Below are 12,353 nucleotides of genomic sequence, written 5' to 3'. Positions count from 1 at the left end.
AAGAAGAGGAAGGAATGCTTAGAACCATTCTTCGTTTCCCAATCTTATTATTCCTTTTCCATGTAAGAAGAAAAACAGAGAGGGGGGGAAATTTAGTTAGGGAAGAGAGAAAAGGAGATAGGAATATAATAATAGTAAACAAGGATGTATAACCCTAGAACAACAACAACTATGAAGTAGTTTAACAGTAAGCAGTGCAGTATAGTGTTATAAGTTTGAGGTGGCACTAACTTCTTATTAAGCGGTGTGGGATTAATCTTTAGACAGGCAGAATAAATATGGATTGTGCAAAATGAGAAGTAGCTGAGGAGATGAGAAGTAGGTGGCTTCTCCAAGAAGTTCTCAACTAGCTACAAAGTTTCAGGAGCCTGTTTATATTGAGCTAGTTCAATCATGTGTGTGTACTTGTCTCAACCCACACTCTGTATATACGTGTTTTCACTCCATATAATATACCTGTGTATATACCAAAAATAGATATATATTTCTCCGTGAAATTTGTATAGATATAACAGGTCTTGTCTCAGCTCTCACTATATATATACGTGTTTCTAGATACCTGTATACCTTTATAGATATATAACTGTACACTTGTAAGTACTTCCTGCATATATATACATGATATGGACTGTACATAAGCCTTGTATATAATATATAAACAGTGCTAGTCTCTTCATGAACTTTGTATAGATATAATAAGTCTTGTCTCAGCTCTCACTATATATATACGTGTTTCTAGATACCTGTATACCCTCATAGATATATTATTGTATACTTGTAAGTACTTTCTGTATATATATACATGATATGGACTGTACATAAGCCTTGTATATAATATATAAACAGTGCTAGTTCCTTCATGAACTTTGTATAGATATAATAAGTCTTGTCTCAGCTCTCACTATATATATACGTGTTTCTAGATACCTGTATACCCTCATAGATATATAACTGTACATTTGTAAGTACTTTCTGTATATATATATATACATGATATGGACTGTACATAAGCCTTGTATATAATATATAAACAGTGCTAGTTTCTGGGAAAGTCAAGTTGGGGTATTTTGTGAGAAGAGTGATTATATTACACTGGAGAACCTGGTTGACTCTTGAAAATGATTACAGTTTGGGATATGATAACGTAATTACTGAGTGTTTGATCGATAACTGATAAACAAATCAGTTAAAATATATTTGGATTGACGAGTTTGTAAATTTTTCTAGTTTTTGAGCTTGAAGTTACAGCAAATATAACTTTTTGTGTAGTTGAGAGGTTGATATTTTGGTAATTATTCATATTGAATGAAAATCTGGTGTGGTACACTCACACAACTTTCCTTGCTCATTGATCTATAAGCCTCATTCTTAAACGAGAATAATTTAGGGGAATAACATAATGCCAATTGGCGGCTAAATATTTAAAACTACGATTATACTATTGTTATTGTTTTCAGAGTATTTTCCTTTGTTTGAATTGTGGAATTTAATGATTTTTTAAAGGTGGAAAAACAGCTGTTCTACAGATAAAATATCGACTATGTGTTCTTTTGAATAAACTGCTCACGCACGAGAAGGAGGTTACAAAGTCAATTTTTTCAAGGATGGGGGTGACCCCCTGTTAGTTTCTCAGTGAGAAGACACATGCCAGTTGATAGAGCTGATAAATAACTATACAGGGTATGAATTTGAAAAAAATCGGTCAAGTCATTTTTGAGAAAGTCGAAATAGAAATTTAACAAAATTCATTCTTCTCAAGAATATTACGGAGCTCCAGCAATTTTCCCAGAAATGAGACCCATGTCAGTTGATAGGGCTAATAAATAGCTACCTAGGGTATAAATTCAAAGAAAATCGTTAGAGCGGTTTTTGAGAAAACCATGAAAAACATGGTTTTTCACACACACACACACACACACACACACAGACCAACACCCAAAAATCATGTTTTTGGACTCAGGGGACCTTGAAACGTATAGAAAACATGAAATTAGGGTACCTTAATTTGTTTTGGAATGCAATACTTTCTTTACCTATGGTAATAGGGCAAGGAAAGTAAAAATACTAAGAAGTTGTCAAAGACCACAGATTTATTGATACTTGGAAAGGCCGGTTTCGGTTGTCGGTCAATTCACCATTTTTTCGAACTGATCAGTTTATCAGAGATTGACAACGGTGTAGCAACCGAAACCGGTCTTTCTGAGAATCAACAAATCTGTGGTTTTTGACAATTTCTTAGTATTTTTATTTGATACAGCGAATATCATGGGAAATATAATTTTGAGTTGGAATTGTCGAATTTTGATATCAGTAGATTATAGATGTAGGTGGATTTAATTATGATATCTGAGAAACAAATTAGTTGAAACAATATTTTTAGACAGACAAGTTTGCATATTTTTCTAGTGTTATAAGTTAGAACTTCCAGCAAATATCATTGAAAATTTGAGTTGAAATGAGAAAAATTCTGATATTAGTAGATAATACTGTAGATGTAGATAGATTTAATTATGTGATAACTAAGAAACTTAGTTGAAATATTTTTAGACAGACGTGTTTGCATATTTTTCTAGTGTTATAAGTTTGAACATCCAGCGAATATCATGAGAAATTTGAGTTGTAATGAGAAAAATTGTAGAATTCTGATACTGGTAGATTATAATATAGATGTAGATAGGTTTAATTAATTATGTAATAACTAAGAAACTTAGTTCAACTATTTTTAGACAGACATGTTTGCATATTTTTCTAGTTTTATAAGTTTGAAATTCCAGAAAATATCATGGGAAATTTGAGTTGTAATGGGAAAAATTGTCGAATTCTGGTATTAGTAGATTATACTGTAGATGTAGAGAGATAGATTTAATTATGTGATAACTGAGAAACTTAGTTGAACTATTTTTAGACAGACGTGTTTGCATATTCTCCCAGTTTTATAATAAATCTTGAGCTTTCAGCAAATATCATGGGGAATAAAAATTTGAGTTGAAATGAGAGAAATTGTAGAATTCTGATATCAGTATATTATAGATTCAGATTTAATTATGTGATAGATCCTTAATTAATTTTCAAAACTGTCAACTTGAGAAAATACCCTTTCTATCACATACGACCATATACATTCAAATTGAGATCCACGTCATAATGACAGCGGAGAAAGATAGGAGAAGAGCTTTGCTGATTCTCTGCCTTGTCACTGCCTTCCATCGAAAATACCTAAAACTTGTACATCTGTTGGAATAAAAACTATTCATTCTTGTAAGAAATGATCAATAACTATCCTATTTGTCAAGGAAATATTTATTCTCCATTGTTTCAATAATGTATATTTCCATATATTGAGATTGAGTATTTTGTTGATTAATTATATTTCTACATCGTTAAAAAACGATCTGGAAACGTTATGGAGGTGAAAAGCGATAGAGCTATCTGCTTTGTCGAATGATAGACAAGCATTATCCACGAAATGGAATAGCCTCAACCAATCACAAGCAAGCAATCCGCCATCTTGTCCATGCAGTACTGCTCTGTCATTGGTCGATGAATGTGTCAAGTAGACTTCATTCCCACATTCGCTAGTTGACTCAGATATTTGTTGAAATTTGATAAATTTCTCTACTCTCTATTTATAAAATAAATTTAATCAATAAATTCAATGAATAAATTTTATAAATTTCTCATACTCTATCAGATCTCGTAAGTTTAGTCTCTTGAAGCTATGCCTTGTAGGTTTAGTCTCTTGAAGGCCGTTCACATTGTAAAGTTTTCTTAAAATTTTCTTACCGTCTGTGTAAGAAAAATGTACTTGGAAAACTTAAAGTCAAGTTCACATGCACAGAAACTTGGGTCTTCTATATCAACGTAGACCCTTCTCCAAGTTTTGTTAATAACACTAAACTTGGTATTGAAGAAACACTTAATTGCTGTTTACCATCAAATTAATTGGGATGGAAAAGTTGTAAACGTGATTAAGAATCTTTGAATAGATATAAATAGTTATCTTGAATTCAGAACTAGATAAGTGCGATTGGTCCCCGGTATATACGGAGTATTTTAAGAATAATTGTATATCCATTATAATAGCTTATTTATGTGAAGTCCACTTTGTTTCTTCTAATCTATGTCATTCTAGCAGTATATTTGTAATATTTAGAGACCAGTCGGTCGCATCAAATTACCCATCTACGTAGTTCTTAGCTCTAGTTTTAAGATTTATGCATACCACCCCTCACAGGCTAGGCCTACGGGCGTTTTTTGTTTTATTCATTCTTATAAAAGAATCTTATCATTTTGTTACATCATTATTACTGTACATTTCTGTGTTTAGATAATAAGAGACAAATTTTCCTGTTATTGGACTAGTTTTTGAATGAATAAAATCTTTTTCATTTCATATGGAAATCCTGGTCTATGGAAATAGGGAAATTTGTGAATATGGAATATAAAAAATTAGGAAATATGAAACAAGGAAACATTGAACAATATCAAACAAAACCACATTCATCAACACTTTATTTTCTCTCACATATCTTACATAACTCTCAACTTATCACTTACATAGAACAACCTTATGGACAATTTATAATTATCATAATACTCAATACTCAACTGTGATCATTATATCTTCATAATATCAATGTACTTAAACCGTCCTTACATCTAAGTTATCGTAGAACAAAATGAGCTTTCCATTATACTTTAGCTATATATAAAAAAGTTCCAATAGTTCGTATCATAATATAGTTATGCAATCATCCTATGTCTTTTATCAATCAGTTCGTCATAGTAACTAAGTTTTTTATAACTTATAAATAATAAGTTCTAGTTTTTTATTATGAATGGACTAGTTAATATGGCGTTGGGCGATTTTATTTTAATTTACATTTTCTTCATCGCATTATTTTTTATTTATTTTCATCACTCTTGCAACTCTTAACTTGAAACTTCAAACTTTCAATTTTAACACGCACACTGAGAATGGGTCTAAAGGCGCTACCTCGATAGTACAGTCACTGTCAAAACCAGCAGCAAGAGAATGGTACAGTCAGTAGACATCAGGGAAGCTCGTGACTCGGCTGAAAACAAAAAGAAAAGAATGGATTATTTGAGAAGGGTTTTATTGAAAAATTAATGCCCAGTTGCACAAAATCCTGTTGAATTTTAATTATGATTATGTGTCACGAGATGTAAATGTTTAATTAATGTGATTTGTTGATGGGAATAAACTTAATTAAATTGAAAGAAGAGTACAAAATTTGTTCTCTGACAGATCTTCAGGAAGGAAAGCTTCTCTGATTGATTCTTGTGCCATTTAATTGTGGTTAAAATTGAATAAGATTTTGTGCAATCGAGCCTTGGAGTTTATATGATCAGATACATATCAATTCAATAGAATGTGAGATATTGAGCTATAGTAAGGTTCACGTTATAATGGCAGTGGAGAAAGATAGGAGAACAACGTTGCCGATCCTCTGTCTTGTCAATGCCTTTTTTAGACGGTAGCTGATACAGGTTTATTGATGTAATATTAACTGTTCGTTCCCGTTTAAAATAATCAATTATATTTTATCAAGAAAAAAGTTAATTTTTGAATGATTTTATAATGAATTTCCATTATCAAGATTGAATATTTTGTTAATTAATTATATTTCTACATTGTTGAAAACAATTTGGCAACAGAGCAAAGCGAGAAAGAGATAGCGCTATCCAGTTTGTTGTATGATAGACAAGGATAGCATACAATGAAATAAATTTTCAATGATTTCACAATGAATTCTCATGACTAATGTGTAGTATATTGTTAATTAATTATTGATTCTACATTGTTAAAAACAATCTGCCAACATAGCAAAGCGAGAAAGAGATAGCGCTATCCACTTTGTTGAATGATAGACAAGGATAGCAATACAATGAAATTGATTTTTCAATGATTTCACAATGAATTTTCATGATAAAGATGTAGTATTTTGTGAATTGATTATCAATTCTACATTATTGAAAGACGATCCGACAACAGAGCAAAGCGAGAAAGAGAAAGCGCTATCCACTCTGTTGCATGATAGAGAAGGATAGCAATATCATTGCCAATCAAACACTGCCATTATAACGTGGACCTCACTATTGATTCAATTCCAAGCCTGATCATGGAAGGCTATTTTGGAAACAAATAATTTCAATTACAACAGATATTGGAAGTCAGTTAGTTCAAAGTCAGAATCAATAATGATCAGAAATTGGTCCACAATGCAATAGTATCTTGATAGCAGGAAGTGTATGATTGAAGATTCAAGTATTCTGTAATGAAATTGTTCCAATTAATATAATATTTTGATTAGTTCATTAGTCTTTGAGCACATTTATAGAGGATTATTCCAAGCAATAAGATCTAATTATTGTAATTACTGCAAGATGGCTGTACGAAACGTAGTTCGAGTCAGTATTTATTCAAGGACTCGCTTCACGCTCGATTGATATCATCAGATATCGCGCTTCATCTGGATATTTTATGTGCAACAAAAAGAACTCACAAAGAAATTTGTCGAACTTATCATATGTTATAAATGAAACTATTCGAAATTGGCTTTCCAATAAACCAATATTCATATAAGTACACTCATCCGTTATTTTTTTATTCACCTATGAAATGTGTTCAATAAGTCATGCTCACTCTGTATTATACATGTGATTTAATATACAACTTAGCCTCGCTTGATTATGTAGTGTTATCTGACGATGAAACTAAACTTGAAAATGTCACGATGACCTCTATCAATAAAATCTTATCAAAACATGAAATATATTGGCAGAAATTGATAGAATTCACGATGTGAATGAGGGGCTGTAGCCCCTAGAAAAGGTGCTAGTTAAATTGTGTCCTCAACTGGACTGAATGATATTAAGGTGATCTCTATACAATAGAACAATCAAAAGCAAAATGAGCAAAATCTATACAATACAGTGAACTCATATAACTATAGTGAGGTCCACGTTTCAATAGCAGTGGAGAAAGATAGAAGAACAACGTTGCCAATCCTCTGTCTTGTCAATGCTTTCTACAGACAGTAGCTGATACAGGTTTATTGATGTAATATTAATTATTGAATGTTCATCAGAATGATAAATTATTTATAAATAATCAATTTATTAAGCAAGAAATTGTATGTTTCAATAATTTCATAATGAGTTTTCATGATTAAGATTGGATATTTTGTTAATTAATTATATTTCTACATTGTGGAGAAACGATCTGGCAACAGAGCAAAGCGAGAAACAGATAGCGCTTTGTTAGATGATAGACAAGGATAGCAATACCATTGCTAATCAACCACTGCCATTATAACGTGGACCTCACTATGGCATTGCTTGATGATGTTGTGTTATCTGACTAAAAACCTATATTAATTTATTTATTCATTTATTTATTTACTTACAATGCAAATGATACTAATGTAATAACATTGAAAGATAAAATAATAAGATATTTCTTGTGCTATTTTTCTTCCAAATTTATAGGTGAAAAAGTCCGAAATAAGGTTAGAATTCCACGTGTACAATTTTTATAAAATTTCAGTCCAAAACAAGTATCGAATTAAACGATTCTAATCAGATGTGAGATGACATCTATCAAGAAAATTTAGACAAAAAAACTATACCAAAGTAAACTATAAAAAGTGACGATGACCTCTATGAACTGAATATAGCCTATACAAAAAACAGAGTCTATCAGAATAAATTAACAGAATTCATGATTCAAATGAGGCACTTCAGCCACCATAACAGGTGCCAGCTGAAGTTTGTCCTCAACTAGACTATAAAATATATATATAGATGACCTCTTTCAACATAATCTTCGACTATGGAAAATTAAATTTATAACAGAAATTAATGAAACTCACGATGTGAATGAGGTGCTGTTGCCCCCATAACAGGCGCAATTTGAGGCGTATCCTCCTGCAGCAGCACAGTGGCATTCCTCCTGTAGATGTGATACTGGGTGGCCACACAGGTCAACTGCAGTCGCCCCTCCACGAAGTAGCCGGGCCTTGCCTCTAATGCCAGGCTGGACACTGCGGTCTCAAGGCCTCGTGACTGGTCCGTGAGTAGCCGTGTGTGTACGCGGATGGCCGGTGGGTTTTCGCGTAACTGGAAACACAGTTAAATGTGAATCGAGCAATTTTGTTGCGGGAAATCATGCAGAGAATGCAATGGAGGCTGGTGGGTTTTCGCGTAACTGGATAATTGATTAACTAAGCTAATCAATAACTTTAAAAAGTTGATAATCTGACTATTCATGCTTGCAGGACTGAAACATTCGTGTTAGAACTGATGATAATTGTATTTACACTGTACTGGTCACTGGAAATTATAATCTCGGAAAATTGAGGAAACTGATTGTTCCAGTTGCTAAACAACATAAATTAGCAATCACTACACCTTCTCCAATTTTATTTGAGAAAATATAAAGTTAATTTGAGAAAGTATCAATTGTATTTGAGAATAGTCACTTGTATTTGGGAAGTCATCACATGTTATTGAGAGTAGTGAATTGTATTTGAGAAATCGTCAAATGTAAATGAGAAGATATCAATTGAAAATGAGAAAACTTTCCAATTGACATGTCGTGGCTCTTCTGTAGCCTACAGTACAGGTTTGATTTGAGCAGGAAGGATACTGTACTACGTACACAGTACTCCAATTACTACCATAGGCTTTGATGGGGGCAAATTAATATTTTCAATGGTGAAATATTATTCCCCCTGTACTGTTTACAAATGATTAATGAGTATCATTTCTATGTATGTATTGGCCACACGACTTTTGTCTCCGAACATTTTGTAAAATATTGCACTTGATGAAGATCAAATTCTCTATGTTCAAGGCGCAATTGAACTTTATCATCAATCAATTGAATCTCTTGATTCTTCAATGGATTTTGTGGCTCGAAAATAATTTTCTATTCAAAGATTTAACGTTTTATTGGAATATCAAATATATTATCATAATTATTTTTTGAGTACAGTTATGAAAAATCTGGTGTGGCGCACTCACACAACTTTCCTTGCCGTTATGAAAATTGATTACCTGACGCTAGTGTACTCGCGCATCTCAAGTCTACTATTCAAAGATACAGCTGAGATACAGCTTGAGACAGCTGGTGATGGGTCAATAACGCTGGAAACACACGAGGTCTGCTACCTCTTCGTAGTGAATGATTTAATAGAACCAACAGTTTAATTTAATCACATTTTCTCGGATTTCAAGCTTATTTTCAATTCTAGGTGGAAATGTTACTGGACATTAATTGCAGAGATTTTCATGCTCAATCTTTTCCACTTGAAAATTTTTGTTTAAATTGTATATGAAGGCTGATAATTGAGAATCTGATATCAAACTTTGCATAGAAGGGGCAAAGCTCCTGAAATTTTTACAGATATAGGACTTGTTGCAGTTGAGAGAGCTTATCAATGACTATTCCAGGTATAAATTTGATCGAAATCGTTAAAGCCGTTTTCGTGAAAATCGCGAAAAATCCTGTTTTTGACAACATTTTCGCCGCCATCTTGGATCGCATTTGATCGAAATTGTTCGTGTCGGATCGTTATAGTGTAGGACCTTACGTTCCAAATTTCTAGTCATTCCGTTAACTGGGAGATGAGATATCGTGTACACAGACGCACATACACTCATACACACACACACACACACACACACACCACACACACACACACACACACACACACACACACACACTCAGACCAATACCCAAAAACCACTTTTTCGGACTCAGGGGACCTTGAAACGTATAGAAATTGGGGAACCTTAATTTTTTTCGGAAAGCAATACTTTCCTTACCTATGCTAATAGGGCAAGGAAAGTAAAAATATAAGTACTGGAAGCACTGGTTTTTTAAAATAATTTCCCAATTACAACTGACAACTCCTCGATTTCAAATCGTATGTTCTCAAATTGAAATGATATGAAATGAAATGATTGAAATGATTTCTGAAATAAAAATCACTATTCTCAACTACAAGTGATGACTTCTCAAATACAATTGACTATTCTCATTTACATCTGACGTTATCTCAAATACAAATGACTATTCTCAATTACAATTGATACTTTCTCAAATACAGTTGGGAAAGGTGTATTAAATTCTCCATATGGTCACAGAATAATGAAGTATAAATCTGTTGTCTAAACAGACAGTTCACAACATCTTTGTTGATTAATTTCATCTAATAATAAAATTATCTCTTAGCTCTATGTTCATATTTTCATCTGAACCCCCCACCTAAAAATCATTTCATCTACTATATTATTATTAATATTGTGCCTTGTTCAATTATTCCATTGTTTATCACACATATATAATTATTATTTCATCTATCAACTACTTTGAGTCTATTGAATTTCCACCCCTGTTTCCCTAGATTGAACTACGAATATGTATCCTTTGGGATATATTATACTCTATACTGATTCTCTTGTGATAATACACCACTGAATATAATCGATTAGTTTATTATAAGTCTATTCAATTTCCACTCCTGTTTTTGTGAATTGGAATCAATAATTCCGGTAAATGATCTCATGAATAATTCACTTTATGCTTATTTTCTTGTGATAATACACCACTCTGCCATATCAATAATGAGTTCACCATGAGTCTATGAAATTTCCACTCACGTTTTTGTGAATTCACACAATTTTGTGTGATTTAAAATCAAAAATTATTATTTTTGTGTTATTCTAGAATCAAGAATATCAGTGATTGATTCCATTGAAGATTTTATTTCATGATAAATTTCCTGTCATGAGAGACCTACATCAATGTATAATATATCATTGCTTGAGACTATTTTATTTCCGCCTCTGTTTTTCTATGAATTTCATTCAAGAATATGTGATTTCATAAACGTTTCACTTCATATGGAATCTCCGATCCCATTATAATGAATTTTATTAAATGGAAAAGACTGAGAAATTGTCAAAAAGCCAAAGATTTATTGATACTTAGAAAGACCGGTTTCGGTTGTTACACCATTGTCAATCTCTGATAAACGAGATTATCAATTTCTTAGTCTTTTCCATTTAATATGAATAGTTACCACAATATCAACTTCTCAACTACACAAAAAATAATGAATAATTATAGTCTCTAGAATGATATTAAAGAGAGGGACTAGTAATAGACTTTGTAAAAATCAATCTATTATGCTATTTATTCACCTGTATATTATTGATTAGCCAGGTTAGATTGGCGGCAGGGAAGGCTGCCTCAGAAGTGCAGTTAGCCCTTATCCGTTCGTTGTTGGAGTATTTCGACTTCTCAACCGTTAGTCTAGGGAGTAGCAGAGGTTCCTCTGTAACAAAAACATCCAAAAATATTTGATTTATAATTAATTCCATTCATCAATACAATACAAGAATTACTATGATTAATAATTTCATCTGAATTGTATTTGTATATGAATAAATAAATAAATAATGATGGTATAATCTGAAAGGGGAAATTAGTTTTAACTTGTACTAATCCTCTTCCAAATTTTAAGGCTGTTTGGTACACTTTTTTCATTATTTAAATTATATAACTTTCTCAATAAAATTGTAAAGATTATTATAAAAGTGAGGAAAAGTGGATAGTGAAACTTTTAAGTGGTCTAATAAGCGAGTTATGGGTTGTTGAAGTGCTAAACTCCGTTTTTCTTCCCAGATCATAAACGGTTTCTAATTTTCCATTGGAGTTTTTTCAATATATTCAGTATTATAAGTTTGTTCTAATATGCGTTTTTTCGCGATTTATGCCAAAAATAAACAAGTTATCGAATTTACAAAAAATGCTACTTTTTTTTTAATGAACGATATGGGGAATAAGATGTTTCAGTTTGGAAAGATCTTCTTCTTCACGTGCCTGCTCCGTTTCGGATGTTGTCGATCATAATGTCTATCCTGATTTCGTCGACGGCACTACGGAACAGCTCTGCAGATGACTGGTGAAACCATAGGCCTCAGATTTGCCAGCCATGAAATTCTCCTTCTGCCAGGTCCCCTTTTCCCGTTGATTTTTCCTTGAAGGATCTCTTGCATAAGTCTGTATCTTGAGCTATTCCTCATAATGTGGCCGAGGTATTGGAGTTTTCTACTTTTAATGGTATTCAGGAGCTCCGGTTCTTTATTCATTCTCCTGAGAACCTCTTGATTAGTAACTTTTTGCGTCCAGGATATTTGTGTAACGGAGAACACATGGCAACGCAATAGTCTCAATTTTAGTTAATAGAGTAAGGTCGTGACTCTTGTACACCTTACTCAATTTATTGAAGACAACTCTTGCTTTTTCTATGCGGCATCTT

The 12,353-nt window shown here is 32.5% G+C and overlaps 1 protein-coding gene across 1 annotated transcript; it reads right to left on the bottom strand.

Annotated features, from left to right (window-relative positions):
• Nucleotides 1–4,494: 4,494 nt before the first annotated feature.
• Nucleotides 4,495–11,412, bottom strand: LOC120353317. Its single transcript, XM_039436575.1, has 3 exons — nt 11,233–11,412; nt 7,896–8,142; nt 4,495–5,075 (listed from the first exon to the last, which is right to left on the bottom strand). The coding sequence occupies exons 1-3, from the start codon at nt 11,410–11,412 to the stop codon at nt 4,993–4,995; spliced, it is 510 nt and encodes a 169-aa protein (XP_039292509.1). The 3' UTR covers nt 4,495–4,992.
• Nucleotides 11,413–12,353: the final 941 nt, after the last annotated feature.

Source organism: Nilaparvata lugens, chromosome 10 (genome assembly GCF_014356525.2).
Source record: "Nilaparvata lugens isolate BPH chromosome 10, ASM1435652v1, whole genome shotgun sequence".
NCBI lineage: Eukaryota > Metazoa > Arthropoda > Insecta > Hemiptera > Delphacidae > Nilaparvata > Nilaparvata lugens.
The sequence above is the reverse complement of the archived record's forward strand: the minus strand, read 5'-3'. Positions and strand labels throughout refer to the sequence as shown.

Bases quoted from the DNA above. Each gene is read 5' to 3' on its own strand.
- LOC120353317 (XM_039436575.1), bottom strand. From the start codon at position 11,412: ATGGAATTAATTATAAATCAAATATTTTTGGATGTTTTTGTTACAGAG. The intron at 8,143-11,232 runs GTGAATAAATAG...CTGTGTTTCCAG, and splicing joins GGCTAATCAATAATATACAG to TTACGCGAAAACCCACCGGC. The intron at 5,076-7,895 runs GTGAGTTTCATT...TTTTGTTTTCAG, and splicing joins AACAGCACCTCATTCACATC to CCGAGTCACGAGCTTCCCTG.